The sequence below is a fragment of the Ptychodera flava genome, chromosome 17 (genome assembly GCF_041260155.1).
Source record: "Ptychodera flava strain L36383 chromosome 17, AS_Pfla_20210202, whole genome shotgun sequence".
Lineage (NCBI taxonomy): Eukaryota > Metazoa > Hemichordata > Enteropneusta > Ptychoderidae > Ptychodera > Ptychodera flava.
This window is the reverse complement of record NC_091944.1, coordinates 37,580,623-37,604,174: the sequence shown is the minus strand read 5'-3', so window position 1 is coordinate 37,604,174 and position 23,552 is coordinate 37,580,623. Positions and strand designations below refer to the sequence as shown.

Sequence of the window (23,552 nt, the reverse complement as noted above, 5' to 3'; positions counted from 1 at the left end):
ACGATTAATGTGGAAATTTCACTAAAATGTCGCTGATCCAGGGATTGTGTAATCAGTTTGATTTGATACTCAGATATGAAATACTGTGTCAATAAAGCTCGGAATCGTTGCTGAGTTTTGCTGCTTTTGGCTATGATTGTCTATCTTAGTATCAGTGATGGAATGCCAGTTCATGGAGATCGAGATCGCGAGAATGCAACTGTTTTCTGTATTTTGTCTTCCTTTACAATTTCAAGTAAGTGCTTTAAATCATAGACCCTCGAGAGGTTTTTCTCGAGGGTCTATGTTTAAATGAAGAGTTTTATTATGTTGTCGTTAGCATATCAGTGGAAAAGCATTAAGATTTGGACTGTTTAGTTTTTTATCAATTCCGACTGTAGAAATCAGCTGTCGCCACGCTTTTGAGATCGTGGCGATTGCCGATGGGTTTTGTTCGCCACAAACAAGTTTTAGTCGCATTTTGCGACTGTGGCGACCTCTACCGCGAACCCTGCATGCCATGGACAGTCCTGAAGTTCTCAAAAACACTGTACATCTGATGTTTTACAATAGCATGAATAGCATTCATACCATGACGATAGCATTAGAGGCTGACAAATTCAGCAAAGCCGTAGAAGAATCTTTCAAAACCTGTGAAAAATAAATGTGTACTCACAAGCCATCTATACTATATACTGCCTGGCATGTATCACCAACATGCCATGCTGGTCTACTTGTAGTGCTTTCATCATCATTAACTTCTGATACACTTGGTTTTGCTGCCAGTAAGTCTTCAGTCAACTGGATCACTTCCTGAAACAGAAATCATATAAACTTCACCATCATTTCTGATATCAATCCCCTAAGAAAGAAAGTGTAGTAAATGAAAAACCAGAAAAAGTATGGCTTTATCAAGAAAGATTAAGCAATGGATGTTGTTGAAAACTACAATGTTTTCACAAGGTTGCAATGATTAATGCACATTTACACAAACTGAATCAACTTATTTCCACATTTATTTAGTATGTGTGAATATTGAAAGTGAAGGTTACATGCAAATATACTAGTACATTTAAAATTCTCAGAGCTCCAAGGTTGGCAGCCACAAAAATTAGAAGAGAGGCCCACCCATCCAAAAACCTGCAGTGCAGTGCTTTGTACTTGTTTACAAACCTGTAAATCTGTCTTCAATTTTAGTAGTTCTTCATTTTCAGGGTCATTTGTCAGGGCTGCTTCCACCTACAGTTGATAAAATAAAAGCACATAGTGTTGATCATCTTCATACCCACCATAGCGATTAACCTTGTTGTCATGGTAGTTCATAGACTTGGTTCAAGTCTGTAATTTGTGAATGTTTGAGTGGAGTGAACGCAATGATTTGTATTTTGCTTTCATGTGAAACGCGTGAGTGGAGTGGACGCTATGAGTAGGGTGAAAACTATACAGGGGAGTTTCAACCGGAATCACAGACTTGGCTTTCTTGCAGGGTTTGCGTTGCTATTAATTATTTATGAGATAACGTTTTTATAAACGTGTTTATTATGACATCATTGAATTTTACATATTATGATATTGGGAGGAGTTATCTATTGACTCACTCACTCGTATGTCAGTGATTTTCCGCTGCCGGTTGGTGCGCAGACAAACAAAATTTTCCCACAATGTAATTCTCAACAACCTTTCTTTGGTAATCTCGCATGATTAGCAACGGTCGACCTATCAGTTGTAAAATGCGGTCGATGTACAAACTTGATGCCATTATTCGCCCAGCGCTCAACGTACTCGATGTCAAAGTGCCGCTGGCTTTGCAACAGGGTTACATGTGGTTCGATACACAGCGGCTGCCGCGTAGTATGCATACCACGCAGCGGCCGCTATGTATCGAACCTCTCGTAACTGTGCTTTGCACAACATGGAGATGACAGCAAAGTTTTTAATATATGCAGAGGTGTATTAGCATGCGTTCTCCTTATTTACCATAATAATGGCTGGAGCTGTCAATCATTTTGTATTTGCTTGATGTCACTGTGTACACAGTCCGTCTCACCGCCGGTACTTTGCAAGAAGTCCAATTCGGTGAATCTAGCAGAAACTAACTCACTACACTGCACAGACTCAAAGGTAACACATTTAATGGCATGGAAAACCTCGCATGGGCTGCCAAATTCCGAATATGTTTGTACGAAATAGGAGAGACACAAGAGAAACTATTATAAATGATTTTTTTTTTAATTCACCAACTTGAACCAAGTCTAGGTAGTTCACTTCACTTATTCATAATGACAACAACATTTGACAGAGCAGACATGATCTATTACAACAGACAACTTATTCTCGTTTTATTCACAATCATGAGAATTTCAACATACTTACATTAATCATGATGTCGACAAATTTAACATTAATCATTGTAATAGCATCAAAGTCATAATTTATGCCTCTATTTGATTACATTGATGTTAGTACAGTATGTACCCACTTTGAAAGCCAATGCTAAATTATCTCAAAAACTGTGCATTTGCAAATTTTTTAAAATTTGAAAATGACCTGCATGAGGTTGTTTTAGTACAAGGTGATTTTGATGTGAAATAGTAAGGGAAGAGTTGGTGTGGTGTGACTTGGTTGTGATGCAGAGTGTCTGGAAACCACTTTCTTTGTAGCTTTGTAGTTAGTCTAAAACTCCAGACTCTGTCTTTGGCCTTGGTCACACCACACCAACTCTTCCCTTACTACTTCGCACCAAAATCACCTCGTACTTAAACAACCTTGTAATTCTAAAAGTTTAAAACCCCTTCGCCCCAAACCATTTCAGAGCTCCAAATTAATGGTAGTTTCTCGTCCCAGGACAGCCAACAAACCTTGCCTTGGACACACCATGAAGGTAGAAAGCATGGACACACATTCCTGAAGCTGAAAGCCTTGGCTTGTACGCTTTCACTACCCTAACCTTAATGACTCCCTAGGTCACTAGTGAGTAATGTTAAACGATTTCTGTATCCACTGATCTTTACCCGTAAAGCTCTAGACTAAGAGAAAGAGCCTATACAACCAGGAAAACGAATTTTCAAACTATGGATAGCAATGCTAACTGACGTTGGGGGCGCTGCAGGGTTGAGGTATTAAAGCTGACATAAAACTGACCTCTCGTATCAGATTACCAGAACGGCTGTTAGTGCGAAACTGAGAAGGTGTACTGCCATCGTTGGCGACTCAAGTGCTAGTTTTGATTATCAATTTCATGTACCAATTGTATATTGACTAGGTAAGGAAAGTTCTTCCAATGAGATTAGCAGTTGAAATGTTCATAATGTTATTATAGTTCACACGCCATGAGTACGCGTGTTTTGAAATTACACGTGGCATCACCATTACTCGAACAGGCTGAACCTAATTTCCGATCCCAAATTCCACCGTGTCATTCCGTAAAATTCATGAAAAAAGGCTACCTGCCAAAGTTGCAGTGAAACATTCAATAAGTGGTAAATTTGAGTGAATTATTAAATAACTAATAGTTGCCGCGTAGAAACTACCGTGTACAACATATACATAGGCTGGAAAATCACATCGCAAGTACGCGCACACGGAGCATGTCATGTGGGTGCAAACCTGTCATAGTGGTGCCATTGCGACATACATCCTCTATGGTTACGTCTGTTGTACTAACAAATTATAATTAGTTGTGAAAGTTATGCACAGCGGCATGCATAATTAATTGTGAAATTCAATGAAAGGACTTTTTAAAAACAGGATGTGATTGGCTAATTTTGACCTTTGACCTTTATCATATTTTTATAGCGTAATTTTGCGTATAATCCAAGTGGATTCATACTCAAAATGGGATTAGACATAGAAATGCTACAAATGCAATGAAATAGCTTCTTTTACACATGAAAAACAAATATGTCATTTTTGGGTGTAATGGTGCAATTTGTAAACGTTGCATGTGGACCCAAAATACAGTGAAAAAATAAAGTCGTGCATAATCTATGTTTGATAGTTGTCATTTTTTCACTTTTCAGGTGTAAGTGACCCAAATTTAACTGACTTCATTCGGGTATCTCATTTGCATAATAATTGGTTGGCATTGCTACTATGGACTAGCTTGTATTTGGAACTTTTCCGGTACATACAAGAAGTCCAGAACCACTGGGTTGCTGCAAGTTCCGCTGCATACGTCTTACTTCGCTAGATAAGGACGAACTTACGAAGCTATGATTACACCTAAATAACAGATATTATATTCCTCACGTACAGTCACGTGCTACGATGTTTCAGCAAGAGTATAATGTTTATGAAACTAAAAGACAATGCAACATCGTCACGTCATTCTGGTCGACGGTCTCAATGATGAGTCCGAACGCTTTACTTGGCAAGTATTGTATTTACTTGTACTGTCCTCCACAAAACTCATCTGTTCCTACGTACATCACAAACCAGTTATTTATTTCTCACATTCGAAAATAGCTCAACGCAAGTGAAACTTAATTTATACGGTACCTGTTGTAACTGTGCTGTGTACGTCTGTAGATTGCCAACCAAGTCCTCCGCCATCTTTTTTTATTTTCAGATATCCCGGATGAGAGCAAGCGAGTCTGCGCTCTTCGATCGTCATCGTGACCTTAGTATGAACTCCGACCAAGATGGCCGCCCAGGTAAGTTTACATGTTTGCCGGGTCAAAATATTGAAATACACAGCTATTCTCCAATAAGTTGTAAAAAATATCTTTCCTATCTCCGCTCACACATAACACTTGCACGTTCCTTACTCGACCATGACTTTAAATCATAGTCGCTTTATAGGATATCAGCTCACTGTCTTCTTCCCAGACCGCGACCGGGGAGATACACAGGTGCTCAAATCAACCAGTGATCGCGAAGCCCCCTGTAAACGTACGTTTACAGGGTACGTTTACAGGGGGCTTCGCGATCACTGGTTGATTTGAGCACCTGTGGGGAGATACAGACTCCCTCACACAGCCTCTCGCGAAGGTACACAGAGACAGAGTGGCTGGTGTAGCCAGCGAGAGACTGTTAGAATAGGGTGACCGGACGAGAGGCCCTCCTAGCTGCAAAATTGTAACTCTACGGTGAGGCGGTCGGTGAGTTTTGGTTTTTGCGACATCGCTCACCAGTAGAGCTACAATGCCGAAGGCTCTGTAGCATACAAAATGGGGCTGACACATTCCGGTACATACAATTCTTGGAGCCGCCATTACCAACTTCCGGTAGGGGTCCAGACACTTCGCACCAAAACCACTTCGCCCCACGCCACCTCGTACCAAAACCACTTCGCACCAAAACCACCTCGTCCCAAGCACCACTTCGTCCCATGACACTTCGCCCCAAAGACCACCTCGTCCCAAAACCACTTCGTCCCAAATACCACCTCGTCCCAAAACCACTTCGCCCCAAATACCACTTCCCGGCGTTATACGGCCGCCAACGTCGGGAACACACAGACCTGTACGGAGGGCTACACTTCGCCCCAATTTACCACCCGTCCCCAAACCACTTCTCCCAAGTTAGCCATGGTGCTGATCAGTCAGTTACGTCTATAGCTTTGATTTTCGCAGAGTTCTTTCGTGCGTGGGTAACCTTCTGACATCCGTATACACAGACAGAGCACAACTTATACTGGCTTTGTATTTGTATGAGAAGGTAACTTGGGCAATAAAACATGTATCAAGGATCAGAAAGCCTCTTCTAGTATCTCTATAATTTTGAATTGCATGACTTTATATACCTTTTCATTGTCATTCTTCGCATTTCCGTTACGTACTATTCACGCGCATAAACTGACTCTGAAAACGTTTATGCTTAATTTATATGATATAAGAACGAACGAGATAAGATAAAGATCAGAAATAAGCTTAGTCCGACATCTTAGAATGTGATCATGGCAGCGTGTTTTATCTGGGGCATCTGACTCTGAACAGACGAACAAACAAACATCGTCCGCCAGCACGGCTCATTAGCAGTAGTCTCCCACTTCCTGATTTCGGGAAGCGTCCGGCTGCCCGAACAGCACGACTTGGCAAGCGAAGGTGACAAACAAATGACACAACTAAAATGATATTCTGCATACTATACTGGGTCATGAAATTTGTGACATGGGTGCAGTATGACAGACTTAAAATATATTTTTCCAAAGAAATGTCGGATGAACAATAATATAACAGAATAAATGTAATATGAAGAAGTCGGATGGCATTTCTCTGAATCAACTGATATCAGGAAACCAAGCAGTTATAGTATGCATGCTCATAAAAACGTAATTAGTCGACATCTGGCTTATTGAAAATATAATTTATGGGGTAATGACAGATAAAAAATTAAATGTGCATGCTTGAGGAAAATATGCCGGGATCGACGATAGTTAAATCGGGGAACGAACTCAGAAACTAGCACAGTCCCTCCACAACTAGTTTCGATTATTCAGAGGTTATATTTGTGTCTTGTGTATTATAGCTGAAAAACATGCCCGCAATTTGTCGAGGTCAGAAGACGATAGTTTCGAACTGGAAAAATATCGGCTACGCAGAATACAAAAAGAAATGTAAACGTAGACACCGTAATTCGTCGATGTTAATCGGTAGAGATTGCAAGCTTATTATCTTTCTACACCACGAAAAGGCTACCAGGAATCTGAATATCCGACGTTATAAACTTACACATCTTATGCACTTGTGAGCTTTCATCGACCCTCACTTTCTCTAATTTTGCAATCTCTTATTTTGTATCTACTGTTCATATTTGATACGCTCGATACTGTTTGTCATGGACAATAACCAACTAGCTGTAAAAGACTGAAAGAGTCGCTTCTTCTTTCATCATGCTGATAATGATATCATTTGTTCTCGTGGCAGGCTTCTAGGTAAGATGTAATGAATAATGGAGATAAAACAGTTATGAAAAATAAGGCTTATCCTCGGAATGCGACAAGAATTGATAACTTTGTTGCCGACACCCTAAAGAGACGATTCTTTGGTGTACAGTTATAGTGTCCTGTTTCTTCTAAAGGATTCGAGTTCTCTTCCGGATCCTATCTTAAATGTTCCCGTTTTTTTATTTCGTTCGTCGTGATATTTCTCCAACATACGATTAATCAAAATGACCCAATCGATTATGTAGTTGAATAGGTATATCTCTTGGGAGAGGCGAAAGTGCACCTACCGACCCGATGGCGGTGATTAAAAGACGGGCTGCCGAGTGGACTCACGAGTAACACTATTAATGAGACCCCAGTCCCATGTGAATAAGCTATTGGTTGTACTTGTCAAACCTGGTATTCTGATGAGAGAAACCACAATTAACCACAATTAATCAATAAAAAAAGTAGCCATGGACAAACCGATAATGTGACATCATTAACACCTATAGTATTTACTGGTAACACAGACGCATGTCACTGATCGATCTATTCTAAGTTTTCTGAAGCATAGAGGTAGAAACCAATAACTGGCTCCTCACAGTAAACATGGATGTACAAAAAGAACCTCGGCATGAAGCACGAACGTATATGCACACAATCCTACGGAAACAAATTATCGACTTCCCGCAAATAGAGCCCAACTTGAAATTACGATAATATAAATGGCGAGGCAATCAGCACTTAGGGCAAATATTTTTTTAGAGTTCACACCTTTAACCTCCTAATAAAGAAAAAGAAACCAGATTCCTCAGCCAGATACTTTGTAAGTGAGAGTTTTTTTAGAACCAGGGGACTATGTACGAATCACTTCAAGAGAATAGTCATAATTTGATCGGTTATGCCTCGATTTCCTTTTGCTCTGTCAGGGCATTCAACACAAGTAATTTCACAAATTTGAAAGTTTATATATGAATTTTGCTACTATTTCGATGTATACAAATTTGTGAGTGTTAAAGGTGTTTCCTGATCGCAGCAACCGTGCTACAACTGGAAAGTCCAGTGTATGTAGACGAAAAGAACAATGCATGTGTGAAAGGGCTAATCGAGCTGTCCTGTATCCTTTTCCTTTTTACATCTATGCTCGATAAACGAAGGAATTAGTTGTCACCTTTGTATCATAGATATATTTTTCCATGTTTTCCCATCAATGGTTTGAAACTCGTTTATGCTAGTTTCGACGGAATATGGATTTGAAGAGAAAACGACAAATATATTGTAAATATGCAAATAGTGGAGAAAACGAATGTTTTACTAGATTTTCATTCCACGTAGAAAGAATATGTATTGTGTACGGGTATGTGTGAATTTGTGTTACGTGAATAACTTAAATAAAGGGACAGTCCTCAATCCCTGGTTCTCTTAAGCTGATTAGTCCTTGTTGACATTTGTAGTTTCCATGGTCTTAACCTATCGTTTTTCAATTCGTTCGCTAAACTCAGATATCAACGCAACACAACAGAGCCACAGCGCGTCGGTTTCTCAAATATGGCCGCCAGCTCGATTATTTATTTATTTATTTATTTATTTCGAGAGCCAGCTCATACACCAAAAATGTACAGAAAAAAGATGGGACACAAACTATTAAAAAACTAATTCATGATGGAAATTAATAATAAGACACAGAAAAATTTAAAAGCAATCAGAAAACAGTCTTTTCCAGAATAGGCTACCACGCATAATAAGCTATAGCAGCACTAATAAGATAATTTTCACTATTCATCAACCTCATAAAAAATTTCGAGCGTAAAGTGCGCTGTTTACTTTCAAAAGTCAAAATGTTGCTCTGAACAAAAGTGTTCGAGATACTTAATCTTCTGTCAATACCAAACAAAATTCTAAAACCGTTGTTATAAGCAACGCGAACATTACTGATACACTGATTTGTGAACTTACTCCAAAGATGTGAGCAATACATAGAAGTACAATATGTTATAAAAAGTCTCGTTTTGACAGAGTACGAACAGTTCCAAAACTCACGAATTAACATGTTAGCTCTGGCATAAAACAACCTCATTTGACGCTTAATATCATCATTATCATCGCCGTTGCAGTTGAAAATAACACCAAGATAAGAATGCTTATCTACAAAAGAAAGCTCCTTGTCATACAAGTACATATGCGGAATCTTACAAATATTTAACATATTAGGCAAAATGGCAAGACACTTAGATTTCAAAGTATTAAAGACGATATCATGGTCATGTGCATATTGAGTACAAATATTCAAGAGGTTGTTGATACCCTTTACACTTGGACAAATCAGTACTATATCATCAGCATATAACAGGTGATTCATGCACTTTCCACTAAGGAAGCGGCCGATATTTTTCTTTACAAGTAACTGACTAAGTTTATCAACATAAACTGAACAAGTCATTGACAATGACATAGTCCCCACTTGTAATAGGAGTATTAGTCTTGAGGGGCAGGGAAATGAGGTCATTAGAAGTATCACTAAAGTGTATATGTTCAGATCTATGTACACACAGGTCTATGTCATGTTCCCAATTTGAAACAAGAGGCATGTCTAAGTTATGGTTCTAAATCGGGAAAAGGGGTCAAAGGTCACCGAGGTCACGTGACATTTTGTCAAAAAAATGGTATTGCTAAGTTATCCCTACATACCAAAAATCAGACCTCTAGCTCTATTGGCTCGCTCAAAATTAGATATGCACATAATTAATGAGGAACAATATGTGGCGTCATAAGGTGTCCCATCATACCATATATGAAGGGTGTAGCACTTGTGGTTACTGAGTTATGGACAAATATGTATATTTGAGGTCAAAGGTCACCAAGGTCACGTGACATTTTGTCAAAAAATTTGTATTGCTAAGTTATCCCTATATACCAAAAATCAGACCTCTAGCTCTATTCGCTCACTCAAAATTAGATATGTGCATAATTAATGAGGTACAATATGTGGCGTCATAAGGTGTCCCATCATACCAAATATGAAGGGTGTAGCACTAGTGGTTACTGAGTTTTGGACAAATATGTATATTTGAGGTCAAAGGTCATTGAGGTCACATTACATTTTTTCAAAATAATTGTATTGCTAAGTTATCCCTATATACCAAAAATCAGACCTCTAGCTCTATTCGCTCACTCAAAATTAGATATGTGCATAATTAATGAGTAACAATATGTGGCGTCATAAGGTGTCCCATCATACCAAATATGAAGAGTGTAGCACTTGTGGTTACTGAGTTATGCACAAATATGTATATTTGAGGTCAAAGGTCACTAAGGTCACATGACATTTTGTCAAAGTGTCTGAGATATCTGCGTGAACGGATGGACCCACGTGGATGGACTCACGGACTGACATGACCCAATCTATGAGCCCCCTGGACTTTATCTGTGGGGACTAAAAACTGTGTCACTGCATCCTTTTTGCAATATGAATACGATGAGAAACTAAATTTTTATTTTTCTTGGCCTTATACATGGGAGTCTATGTACTGCCTTATACATGGGAGTCTATGGACAGCCTTATACATGGGAGTCTATGGACTTCCTTATACATGGGAGTCTATGGACTGCCTTATACATGGGAGTCTATGGTCTGCCTTATACATGGGAGTCTATGGAGGTGAAAATTAAAAAGTCCTCTACCACGGCCAAATTTGATCGCATTGTAAAACAAATCGACGTGCATCTGTATGAGGTATGGTACTATCCTTGTACCAAGTTTGAACGAAATCGCTCCAGGCGTCTCTGAGATATCTGCGTGAACGGACGGACGCACGGACGCACGGACGGACGCACGGACATGACCAAACCTATAAGTCCCCCCGGACGGTGTCCTTGGGGACTAAAAAAGACGTGGAGAAAGTATACCTCCTTGTCTCACACCATTACATGTTTTAAACTGTTTAGATAAAACTGAACCCCATCTTACAGCAAATTCTTGATGCCTATACCAATAAACCAACATACGAACTACAAAATTCGGAATGTTTCTATCAATCAATTTGCGAAATAGTGTCCAATGGTTCACTTTATCGAAGGCTTTTGTCGCATCAAGAAAACAAAGGAAAACAGGGGTATTAAGACGCTTATAAAAATCAATTATTTCTTTTACTAAAAATACACACATATCAGTTGAGTGACTTTCTTTAAAACCAAATTGATGATCACTTGTGTAGAGTAGACTATCACACTTATCGGGGAAAATATTCGTGAGCATTATTTATGCAGCTCTACAGGTTGGTGCCCAGCGGTAGAGTAAGGAAAGCAGTGAATCGTAATTTGGATGAAATGGTATAAGGGACGAAGTGATTTTTGGACGAAGTGGTTTTTGGGCGAAGTGACTCTTGGGACAAGGTGGTTTTGGGGCGAAGTGACTCTTGGGACGAAATGGTTTTGGTACGAGGTGGGTTTGGTGCGAAGTGGTTTTGGTGCGAAATGGTATGGGACGAGATGGAGAGGTGCGAACTGGTTTTGGTGCGAAGTGTCTGGGAACCCTTCCGGTAATGGCGCTCCCAGAAACACGCTCAATGTTTATGGAACGCGATCGACGTGTCTGTGCAAATACCAAACCCCATAAACGACAAGGTTAGTGTAGTAAAGTGTTTAGTCTTCAGCAGTGATAAATCGGTACAACCAAATGCCGTAAATATGTGGGATTTTACATGAAAATGCCGCGCCATGTGTGGCGCGCTTATTTTGTATGCTACAGGGCCTTCGGCATCGTAGCTCTACTGGTGAGCGAGGTCGCAAAAACCAAAACTCACCGACCGCCTCACCGTAGAGCTACAATTTTGCAGCTAGGGCTGACACGAGTTTTCTGAGAGTGACTGCTCGATATCGAAGGCTTAAAGGTGGAGCCTCCCTTTAAAAGGACGCCAAGGTATGGCGGCGTTCATCGTGTAAGTGGACACCAAACAGGCAACACGCGGGGACACGCTCCAGGAAATGCCACTTTTTAGTTTTCCCCGGCTGCAAAAACACAGACAGACTGCCAAGCGGTCAGCGTGAAGTTGCTGCCGATCGAACTCCGTGGTTATATTCAAAGTCTAACGCGACTGGAAGACAATTTTTAGGAAATTCGAGCGTTTGTGGTGGGGAATCAATGACTGTTGGCGATTTGAACCGACCGTCAATCAAAAGCTTGCATAAACTCTGTTTGCAGGATTAGCAAAATGTGACAAAAGGTTGAGATCAGTTTGTGTAATTAATGTTATAGAAATCAAACATCATACTGGCCATGTGTTTGACTGGGAGGAGAATTCCACTAATGCGAGAACCTGGGATTGAAAAGTGCGGCTTTAAAGGGGGACACAGGTAGTGATAAATTGTACAAATTCACCTTTATGTTAACTGCAAAATTGTAGTGCTACGGTGAGGCGGTCGGTGATTTTTGGGTTTTACGACTTCGCTCACCAGTAGCGCTACAATGCCGATGGCCCTGGGGAGTATAAAATAAGCGTATCCCACTAGACTCTGCGTGTTTATGTGAAATGCTACATAGTTACTGCATTTGGTCATACCGATTTATCACTACTGAAGACTAAACACTATACTACACTAACTCTGTCGTTTATGGGGTTTTGAATTTGTTCAAACACGTCGATTGCTTTCCGAAAACATTTCTGGGAGCAGCCATTACTAACTTCCGATAATGGTGGCTCCCAGAAACACGGATGCCCCACGCTCGATGTTTATGGAACGCGATCGACGTGTTTAAACAAATTAAAAACCCCATAAACAACAAGGTTTGTGTAGTATAGTGTTTAGTCTTCAGTAGTGATAAATCGGTACGACCAAATGCAGTAAATATGTAGCATTTCACATCAACACGCCTAGTCCAGTGGGATGCGCTTATTTTATACTCCCCAGGACCAGCGGCATTGTAGTGCTACTGGTGAGCGAAGTCGCAAAAACCAAAAATCACTGACTGCCTCACCGTAGCGCTACAATTTTGCAGCTAACCTTAAGTATGCAGCAGTCGTGCACATTTATGTCTGTGAACAAGGTAATGACGTGAAAATCTTGGAACACATTTTGTCAACAAACGTCAGAGGGGACGCCATCTTGGAAGTCGTCCACTCGCTATGAGAGATCGCGTGAACAGAAACAGTTGCATTTCACAGTGAATGTTGTGAAAACTAGGAAGTCAAGATGAGTGCAAAAATTTCCTAAAAAGATCTTTTTTCTTCCGAGAAACTGCTGATGAAATTTTTACTTTGAAACAGCTATGACTTTTGGCATCATTTTCCAAGAAGGGAAGGAATGGCCACGCGGACAAATTGTACCTTAGATCATTTTCTACTTGTTTTGTGCTCTAAAAAGGCTAAGCCATGCAGCGCAAATTAGCGCCCACAGTTTTCCCAAAGCAGGAAGTAAGGTTTGCAATAGTGCCGTACTTGAACAACATGCTTTTTCACCCGTGCGCACCTGTCTCTGACCAGAAATAATGGCTTGTATCCATGATACTGGAAACACAAAGGTCAGCGTGAGGACAATCTTCCATTGTCTTTCACTGGACTTATCAACCTATACAATATTTTCACAGAAATGATTTTGAAATATCAATGCACCTTTCACCTGACTCATTATTGTACAGTCAGTCATCTTCGAGCCATTTTAACAATATTTGATCCAATTTTTGGTCACAGTCTCATTATTCCTCATTACAATATTCTCAAGGAAAGAATTTGGAAACTCATTTTCCAGAGGCTGCCAAATTGTGATCATGCTAATTAGCCAAATTATTTTTTCAGATTTGGACTTTGTACCAACTTTCAACAGGTGCCATCAAGATTTTGGCAAAAAATTCCAGTTTTAAAAATCGTCCGGTCACCCTACTGTAACACTTGCATGTATTGAATTTTTCTCAATTTTCCCCACTGGCTGTTGGGTCTCACGAACTTCCTGTTTTAGGGGAGATAATGGCATTGTAGAGTGCCAGTTGAATTTCCTGTAATGTGTGAGTGTAACACAGATTGGTTAAAACATGAAACTACGGATAGGATGATTGTGTGAGTAAGATATCAATACTGGATCTCATCACAGACAAGGAGGTTTCTGCTTGTCTATGATCTCATGAAGAATAAACAACAGCAAATCAAGCTGTATATCACTCCATAAGCAAATGACCTCCATGGATCTTCAATCAAATATTTTCACGGTTTATGTTAAAGGACAGTTTTAACAAGTTGAATATAACACAATTTTAAAAGGAGAACAAACGATGAAAAACCACATCAACATCAGTTGCTTCCCAGCTGCAAGATCTCTGCCCAATATGCTGCCTTTTGATGACAGATGATCATATCTTCTTATAGGGGTTTGCTGTTTCTTGATTTTATACATTTTTCATGAATACTGCACACACATTACAACATTGGAGACATTGGAGTGCAGGGTATGGTGAACTGAGTATAGTATAGGTGAACTGTGATTATGCAATGTGAAGTGTTACCTATTTTGAGAGCAGTGGGATAACTCTGCTAACAGGTCTTCTTTGAGTTCATTAGATCTTGGAAGCATGAACCAATGGCTTTCAAAGTAAAATAGTGGAGGATGGAGAATCATGAACTGATCAAAAATTCCCAGAAAAAAATGCTGAAAAATACAAGTGTTACAGTCCCCTGGTGGTCACTGAGCTGGCTACACTGGCTTTCGCTAAAGCAGGCCAAACAAATGTGTAGCCAGAGACTCAGGGACTTTGATATAGTCCAAGGGAGATAGTACTACAAATGGAACTCTATGAGTTCTATCACTGCATTGTAGTGTATTGCTGGTCTCTTGAAATATAATTTTGAAATTAAATATATTGCCTTAGAATCACAATCATGATCTATTTCTAGCTGAACTTGATATTGACCTTCTTCTTTGAACCTTTGATCAGTCAAGACCAAATACCAAACTGACAGAGACCAGTTAACTCGCACCTTTTCCAACTCACACGAAACCAACTTGCCCGATTCCAACTAACCAGGAACCAATTTGTGATTTTTATAACTACCTCATCTTGACAAATTATGACAAATTATTGACTCCAAACAACGTCTAACCACAGTCTCCATGTGCGTATGTGGTCTGTCAAACACTAATATTCACGACGCAAGAGACTTGAAATCAACAACGACAATTGGCCAAAATACAGGTGCAGAACATGGCTCAGGTGATACAGTAGTGGGTATGACGACTTTCGCTACTGTGTACAAAATGTTGAATATATGACGTATTTGAACTTATTTTGTAATTTTTACATGGAAGAACAATGTGTTCTTCATTTAAGTGGAAGAAGACCAGTTTATTTCACTAAAATGTTGTGAATTTGGTGAAAAACATCCCGCGTGTCCATAGCCAATTTTTGACATTACAGGAAAGCTCCATTATCTTAGGAATACCCTACTTCCCTACTTAGTTATCAGAGGATCGATTTCACTTACCTGCCTTTCCTACAATGGCACCAGCTAGATAAGATAAACATAACAATGGAACATTCACACCTTACGGGATTAAAAGTCTTCTGTTTGTCACCCGAGTTGGTCAGGCAAGGAACCGGGTTTCAGGTACCATGCAAGTTAATGCAGTCTTTCCCTAATGACAAGCGCCTGACAAGATATATTTAATCACTACATGTACATCTCAAACAATGGGTGAGTTAGTATCGGGCGAGTTAGTATCAGGCGAGTTGGTATCGGGTGAGTTGGTTCTGGGCGAGTTGGTTCTGGGTGGGTGGGTTGGAAAAGGTGCGAGTTAACTGTCATCTCCAAACTGACAATTAACTGTAATTTTAGATTTCTGAATCAGAAACCTGGTTTGTCATTGGGTCCAAGCCTTCACTCTGTTGAAGGTCTCTGGTGAATGCTCATTCTTGTTTCAAAAACATTTGTAGCATTGGTTCGTTATTGGCCAAATTGGTCGTTTACATACATTCTACAAGTCTGAAAAAGAACTCAAAAGATTTATTCATGATCTCTGACAAACTAGCCCTATTTGAGAATCAGAGAATCAGCTGAGAATCATGTCAATTTTAGCATCAGATTCATATTCACATCCATTATTTTGCTGTACCGTAGCCTCCATAACTGTTCTTTCTCACAGAAAATGAAATGATGCTCCTTCATAATATGCTGTTTCTCAAGGAACGACAACATGTCAGATAGTCTAAAGTTAACGTGATACTCATCGTTTTAAAATTAAAATCTGTGATGATATCATATCCTCAGCATGAATACTGCTGTGGCAAATTCCTATAATGAAAACTGATCATCTTCAGAGCAACCATGCAGATGGTAGAATGGTAGCTGCATTGATGCATGAAATTACCAAATGTAGAGGTGATACATGAAAGTTAGCCTTAACAAGCTTTGCTTTAGATATATACTATTAATTATATTGTATTTATTATATTGTTAACCTTTATAACTATTATATTGTTGATTACAGGTGGGAAGAGTAGTTAGATACATGACGGTACCATCTGCAGCTCTACTTATACCGATATTAAAAGCAGATGATACAAATGATGCTGAAATTGAAAAATCTAATCTTTTAAAACCAAGAAGTTTACCAGTGTACGGTAATCCAAGACCAATGATCCAATATGAATATGTGATAGATAAAACAAATGCAGTTCAAGATGGTATCACAACAGCTAGGAAATATGTTTGGCAGTGTACTAAATCAATGCAGGTTAGTACTGATTGCTTACTGTAATAGAAAACTTGTGATATTATTTAGGTAATAAGCAACACAGAAATCTTTAAAGTTTCCGCACTTTTTTCAAACTACATGGACATGGAGATTGCAAAACAATGGTGATATTGACAGTGTCAAATATTTATATTAATATATTAAAAGCCTTTTATTCATTTTTTTCATCATTTCAATACTTTCTGAAGAGCTAATTTTGTGTTCCATACAACCATCCCTTGCACAACACTGTTATAAACCTTACTAGTATCTACTGGTATTGTAAAATCATTGTCTCTCTGTAATTCTAGGGAACTATAGATACAGTGAAAGACGTATACCATAAGGGAGAAACTATCACAAAAGGTAAGTTATTACCTTTCAATCATTGTCAAAAGATGTGTTGTGTTTAGTTCACTTCATATTAGTGTATTTATTTATTTATCTATTTATTTATTTATTTATTTATTTATTCATTTATTTACATATATCCAGGATAACCCATTTACTGGCTCCTTTAACCCTTCGAGTGCTGTACTTTTTCCCACTAAATTTTAGTGCAACATTTTACCAATTTTTATGACTTTTTCTGTTATTGTTTTGATAATTTTGGACCAAAGGAATAAAACTTTTAATTGGCTGCAATTTCATATCAAAATTTTGGGAAAAATCTGAAAACAAATTGTCTGGGTCTGAAAACAATCCTATGCATTGTATTTTATAAACGTGACAAAAATTGACTTTGGCACTCAAAGGATTAAAGTCTCAGTACATGAATTGAATTAAAAGATGACTAAGAAACAAAATATACACAAGTGAAAATACAAAAACTAGCTTTATAGGAAAAAGTTAAACTTAATGCAGAGCAAATATTGCATAGCAAATGTCCACATTGAAATTGTTAAAATCACTGGAAAAGGTCAATTCCAGGAAAACAACATGCAACATCAAGAAAAGTATTCATTTATGAATGAATTGGGGAGAATTTAAAAATAATAAAACGTTAAAAGTGAGGCCTAGAAACCAAGCAGGTAATTAAGAGTGTACTTGACACATTAAAAGGTAATTTTGATAATACATGTATATTTCTTTGGAGGTCCTTGATAGAGATCATTTGCTGATTTGTAATAATCATGTCACAGTAAATATGATGTTAATTTAGAGTAATAACTAAACTCGACATCCTAAAATCCTGCCATACAACAGCAGAAATTTTAGCTAAAAATTAAAATTACACCTAATCCTTGCTTTTGTGAGCTCTATGAATTTAAAACCCGATATACAATTACCTATTAAAATAACAGGACCTTGGTTATACATAAAAATAACCATAAAATATACTTGCAAGTTTAAATCTAAAATTTTTCAAGTATATGTACCACACCAAGATGCCTCTTTGTCTAAATCACCAAGTAGCTTAAAGCAATATTATCAATTGATTTAAAAATTGTAGCATCCTCACAATATAGGAAACAATTTGAGTCAAAGCGCACACCCAGTATACAGTTTACATGTACATCAACTTGTGTTACAATATGATTCAACATGGCGACTGGATGGCCGTTCTGTAATTTTTTTACTTTCTGGAGCCATTTTGTAAAAAAAATAATAGCAAAGTTCACCCAGTCAGATTTACAAGCTTTACAATATGCTCACAGAGTACAATCTTACCATGAAATATCTGTCCCCAGAGTGCACAAATACTTTTTTGTATTTTTTTTCTGTACTTACATATACATATGGACATTGTTGCAATAAATCTACATTGGTGAATAAATTTATGAGTTTCTTGTTACATACTCTACACAAAGCAAAACATCACAATGCAAAATTGATCACTTCAATGACATACCAAACCCTACCAACCCCAAGATGAATAAAGTGACATTGACATTGACGGCACAAAATACCACAGATGACAAAACACAAAACTATCAACCAATCCTTAACAGAATGAGAAGTTTCAGCTCTGTGAAATTTCTCACAAACTCAGCCCATACAAAAATTAATATACAAGAACAAACCAACTTGACAATTATTGTACTAATGATAGGAAAGAAATGTTAAAATCCAAATAGGAATCAATAGTTTCCACACCAATGATGGAATATACGTGTATCTGATGTTTGTCTGATGCAAATTATGTGGAACTGTAATATTACCATCCAAGGTTATCTCAGTAATACCAGAGCTTGCCATAACTGTCTTGAAGTGGTTACAATAATGCTGAGGTCGTGTTACTAGCCATGTTCTAACATAAATAAGATAAATTTTAGAAACATGATAGACCTTTGATATTGAAAACATAAAATATCTTAGTTTGAGGAGACCAGTAAAAATTACTCTGACACAACCCATGCATCAAGAATTTCATTCAGATTTCTTCTTATTTTGTGAGAAGACCTTGTTTGAACATGTCTAGTCTGGATTTATGATTAAAAAGAGTTTTACCATGTGTTTCATTTACAATGCCAAATATAACCAAGTTGTTGTGTTTCTTCACAGATGTCATTGAATATGCTCAGACGGAAGAAGGCTTCTATCCTCGTCTTGTTGCAATATCCATGGCTGGTCTTGTTGGCATTGTTTTAGGTGCAAAAGGTCAGTGCTAATAACTTTGTGGGAGTACAGTTCACAATTACATGGACTGTAGTAATAAATTATAAAATGTTTCATTTAAAATGGCTTGTTTTTGAATGAATTGTTTTTCAAGAGAGAGTTTAAGCATACCACTGGTTATAATGTCATAAAAGATTCACGTACTATTTACGCTTCATTCCCCAGGAATGTAATTTATTCTCATTAGGGATTCTTGGAAATTTGTTTTATCCTCATAAGGATTACCTAGAAAATGTATTATGGAATGGGCACGAATTCTAACCAGTTATACCTTGTGAAAGCTTTTAGGGGTGGACCATTTGATATCCTGGGGGGCTTGGAAGATTTGGGGGGAAAAAAAAGATGCCAGGTGGAGTTGCTCGGAAAAAAAAATCTGGCTTTAAGTGGCTGATGGAAAAACAATTATGGACCATTGCGACTCAGAAAAAAAAATCTTGGCAATTGTTCGATGCACACTGCAGCATCAATAAAAATCAAGCAGTAGCTCTGGAGTTTTATAAAGCATAAACCATTTCAAGCTTGAGGAACAATAACTGAATATGAACAATTGTACAGTATACATGACCTTCTGATTAGAGGAAGTATGCTGAAATTGAAATTGCTCACCAGTGTTTTCCAGAAATGTGTAAATCTGAATGTATGGATTTTGTCAAAATACCACAAGAAGAGAGACAGCCTGCAAACATTTTACTATTATCGTTTGCGTATAGAAAACTCATAACAATGAAAAAATGCGTAGAGACTCAATCCAATGCGTAATATTATTACGCATTGGATCGACTCTCTACACATTTTTTCATTGTTATGAGTTTTCGATATACTCATGTTTTATTCGTAAATGCGAACACTGTTATAGTGAATTATCTTACCATGTTTTTTCTTAACAAAAATGAGTTTGATGGTTTTGGGGAAACTACTATGTGGTAATGAAGAATGGGAAATGGGCAATAAAATGAGCAGACAGCGGGTGATTTAAGATTAAATGTTACATCTTCACTGCAAATAAAACCATAAGTGTGTCATAAATAATACAAACAAAACAAAATCATGTTTGTTTGTTTTGTTGTATGTGAGCCACGTCTAAGACACACAACAAAAGTACTGTTTCAGTCTGTAAATGTCACCTCAAATGCCACCAGAGAAAACCATTTCCACTCCAAAATTTCATTTTTCGCCTTGCGAGAGGGGGGACACCCCCTCTCGCGCGCTCTCCCCCTCGTTCGCTACGCTCACTCGCCCCTTAGTCGCTTCGCTCCCTTGCAGTCCACCCGTCTACTTTCTTAAATTACCCAGCTACTTTCAATGTAAGGACAACACTGACAAGTAAATGCTTAAATGTACATGATTTTACAAATATGTTTTTGTAAAGTGAATCAAAAATGTACATGTATTTACATATCTTTATTTAGTTTCTTGAATATAGTCTGTGTGCGATAGAACAGCATCTTGTTACTGGGTGTGAAAAACCAAGCAAACAAACATTGCACCGAAATTTGGTAAAAAAAAATATATCTCGAAGAAGGAAAGTGAAAAAAAAAGTTGCCAGCATATGCCCTGTAGAAAAAAAATAATTCATGGTGAAGCACGTGGGAAAAAAAATAATGGCTCTCCACCAATCTTCCAAGCCCCCCCCCAGGATATCAAATGGTCCACCCCTATATCCTTTTCTGTAAAAACTTGTATGTAGGATTCACAGTATGTTGATAAATGCCACCTTGTAATATAACCATGAAACAGTCTTATATGTGCCTTAACAACATTGGTTCATATTTTGAACAAGGCCATATACAGAGTGAAGACCGTGTTTGTTAGCTCCACTGTCAGAGAAGCATAGCTATAGAGATAGGTAGATTGATCATGGCATCTGGTATATGTCATCCGTTATCCTCCATCAACTTTGCTCTCCTCACTGAAATCATTACTCAGAAACCTGTCATAGTTGATGTGCAAGTCACTGGGGGTGACTCAACTTTTATTGGTTCCTGTAATAAGGAAATTTGAATTTACAAACTTTTCTTCACTGATTTTCTCATATTAAAGTCAAATGTAATCTCCTCTGACACTGTTGATTGGACAGCTTTCAAATTTGATATGTACCTTTGTAGGAATGCCTTCGTTAATAACTGAACTTTTGCATATTTAACTTTTTCACAATTTTTTCCTCATCTTTCACACAATTTCCTTCAATTTGATGATCAAATAGCAATCAAATTTGGTTTGTAAGTTCCATAGGATGACATTTTAGCCCCTATTAGCTGTTTTGAGTGAGCTGTTAGCTAGCTTATAACTGGACATGATATAATAAATTTGTGATGCGTAATATTTAAGGGACCACTTTGTGTGATGTGTATGGCTAGAACAATGAAATTAGGTGTTAGCTTGACATTTACTGTGTGTGAATATAAAGGAGTTATATCTCGTAGAGACCAGTATCATAGAACCATGGAGCTACCTCAATGGCAGAAATAAAAATTGTATAATTGATTTGGTTGTGTGAATCTTGCTGCCATCATTTAGGATGAATAATAACTGTAGAGTTACATGGGTCAGGTGGTATATTGTTGTCATAAATCAGACTTGTTTTATCATAATTTTAGGTGGTTTTACAAGAAAATTAATTTATTCCGGAGGATTGATGACAGCTACAGCATCACTATGCTATCCCTACCAAGCAGTCGATATCGCCCAAACATCTTATGAAAAATCCAAATTAAAAGCAGCTGATCTCTATGACAAGATGAGAGCCAAGCCACAAACAAAGGTACCAGAAAAAAGGCCTGCAGCTGAAATAAAGGTAGGGTTGTATAGGAGATCTATAGCTGACTGAATTTAGCATCTTCTGTACACAGTAATACCAGCATTCATGACTCTACATGTATTTTCAATGGTTTACTTTAATACTGCTTTCCACTCAACGTAATTTTTTTTTCAAAATCACTATACCAGTCACTATCTCTTTTTTGTGATAGACTGAAGAATCTACAGATGATGTAAAACCCAGTCAAGTCAAATCAAAGATTGCAGAACCAAAGAAAGACCTAGGACAGTCTACACCTGAAGATCAAGATATGTACACAACCAGGAGTTAGGTTAGATTGGCCAAACCATCTCAGTACAAAAGACGTCATAGAAATGTTGATAGGATTGTTGTCAACCAACTTGACATTGTTGATGACAATTAGATACTTCAAGTTCAATACATAGGCATCAAGTAATAGAGACAGACATTTTCAATTGTTCTTTTAACATAATCAATATAAGCAGCATCACTTCCATTCTTCCAAGTTATTGCTGTTTCAGTTTACTAGCATTTTTTTTAAAGTTTTGTTTTGTTTATTTGTTTTATTTTTGTCAGTAAATTGTACTAGGATTCCTCTATGTTCATCAATGAAGTCTTATTAGGGAACAGTAAGAACGTTACCTGTGTAATTAAGCCATAACATCATCATTGTCTGAAATCTGACATATCTTAACATGAAAATTTTCAAATAATTATCATGCTGTATATCAACAATAAGTATGTCAATCAATTTTTTCTTCAGAATAAATAATTTATGGAATTTATATTGTACTTTGCCCATGACAGCAATATTAATTTTGACCACAACAGTTGTAGTGTCCTACAGATTTGTTGCCTGGACTGTTTCACATATTCACAAGTTACCATAATAATAACTTTTCAATATATTGTCACAATGCACCATACTTGTACAGGAATTAGCGTCAATAAAACCTGTTGAAAATTCAACATTTGAGAAAGTAATGATTGGGTACCTGTGAGTACTTCATGAAAACGGGTGATAGACTTACCATCCTTCAAAACATTTCAGTCAATTTGAAGCATTTCCTTCTTGTAAATTATATTATAGCTTCGTCAATACCAGTGAATTTTGTGATGTCATACCCTCAGATTATTACTGATAATGTATCCGATTATCCAGCATTGTTACCCATGTTTTCTACATCTACAAATTCACTGGCATCGCCAAAACTATAAAATAATAACAATAATGTACCCCCTCCCGGCCCATAATGGTCTCAAGCAAACTTTGCACTCCATAATGTACTTGGCTTTACCTTGTACATTATGTTATGCAAAGTTTGCTTTCATCCATTTTAGGCCTGGATGGTTGCATTATGTACTTCAGTAATTTTGGTATTGTATTTGAACTTTGATCCTTGCTATTTTACCCAATCTCTATGCAAAGATGATGGCAAACAAAACCACTCAGATATATCCCCATCTCCAAGAGAGAGAGTTTAAGAACAGGGCCAAGTTGTTGCAATGTTGACAAAGTCATATTTAAGTCATGTGCATTAATCGACTGACGAAAATATACCTGAATTATAAATTGAAAGACATGTGAAA

The 23,552-nt window shown here is 37.8% G+C and overlaps 2 protein-coding genes across 2 annotated transcripts in view; one reads left to right on the top strand and one right to left on the bottom strand.

The window, feature by feature from the left end:
- Positions 1 to 4,616, bottom strand: part of LOC139116270 (survival of motor neuron-related-splicing factor 30-like) — a 14,246-nt gene extending 9,630 nt beyond the window's left edge. The window contains exons 1-3 of the mRNA XM_070678863.1: positions 4,477 to 4,616; positions 1,153 to 1,218; positions 656 to 792 (exon numbers count right to left, since the gene is read on the bottom strand). Coding sequence (XP_070534964.1) covers positions 656 to 792; positions 1,153 to 1,218; positions 4,477 to 4,530 — 257 coding nt within the window. The 5' untranslated portion in view covers positions 4,531 to 4,616. The remainder of the gene's footprint in view (positions 1 to 655; positions 793 to 1,152; positions 1,219 to 4,476) is intronic.
- On the top strand, positions 4,532 to 23,552 carry LOC139116269 (MICOS complex subunit MIC27-like). The gene is made up of 6 exons (XM_070678862.1): positions 4,532 to 4,631; positions 16,319 to 16,564; positions 16,876 to 16,930; positions 19,070 to 19,165; positions 21,781 to 21,977; positions 22,153 to 23,552. The coding sequence occupies exons 1-6, from the start codon at positions 4,620 to 4,622 to the stop codon at positions 22,270 to 22,272; spliced, it is 726 nt and encodes a 241-aa protein (XP_070534963.1). The 5' UTR covers positions 4,532 to 4,619; the 3' UTR covers positions 22,273 to 23,552.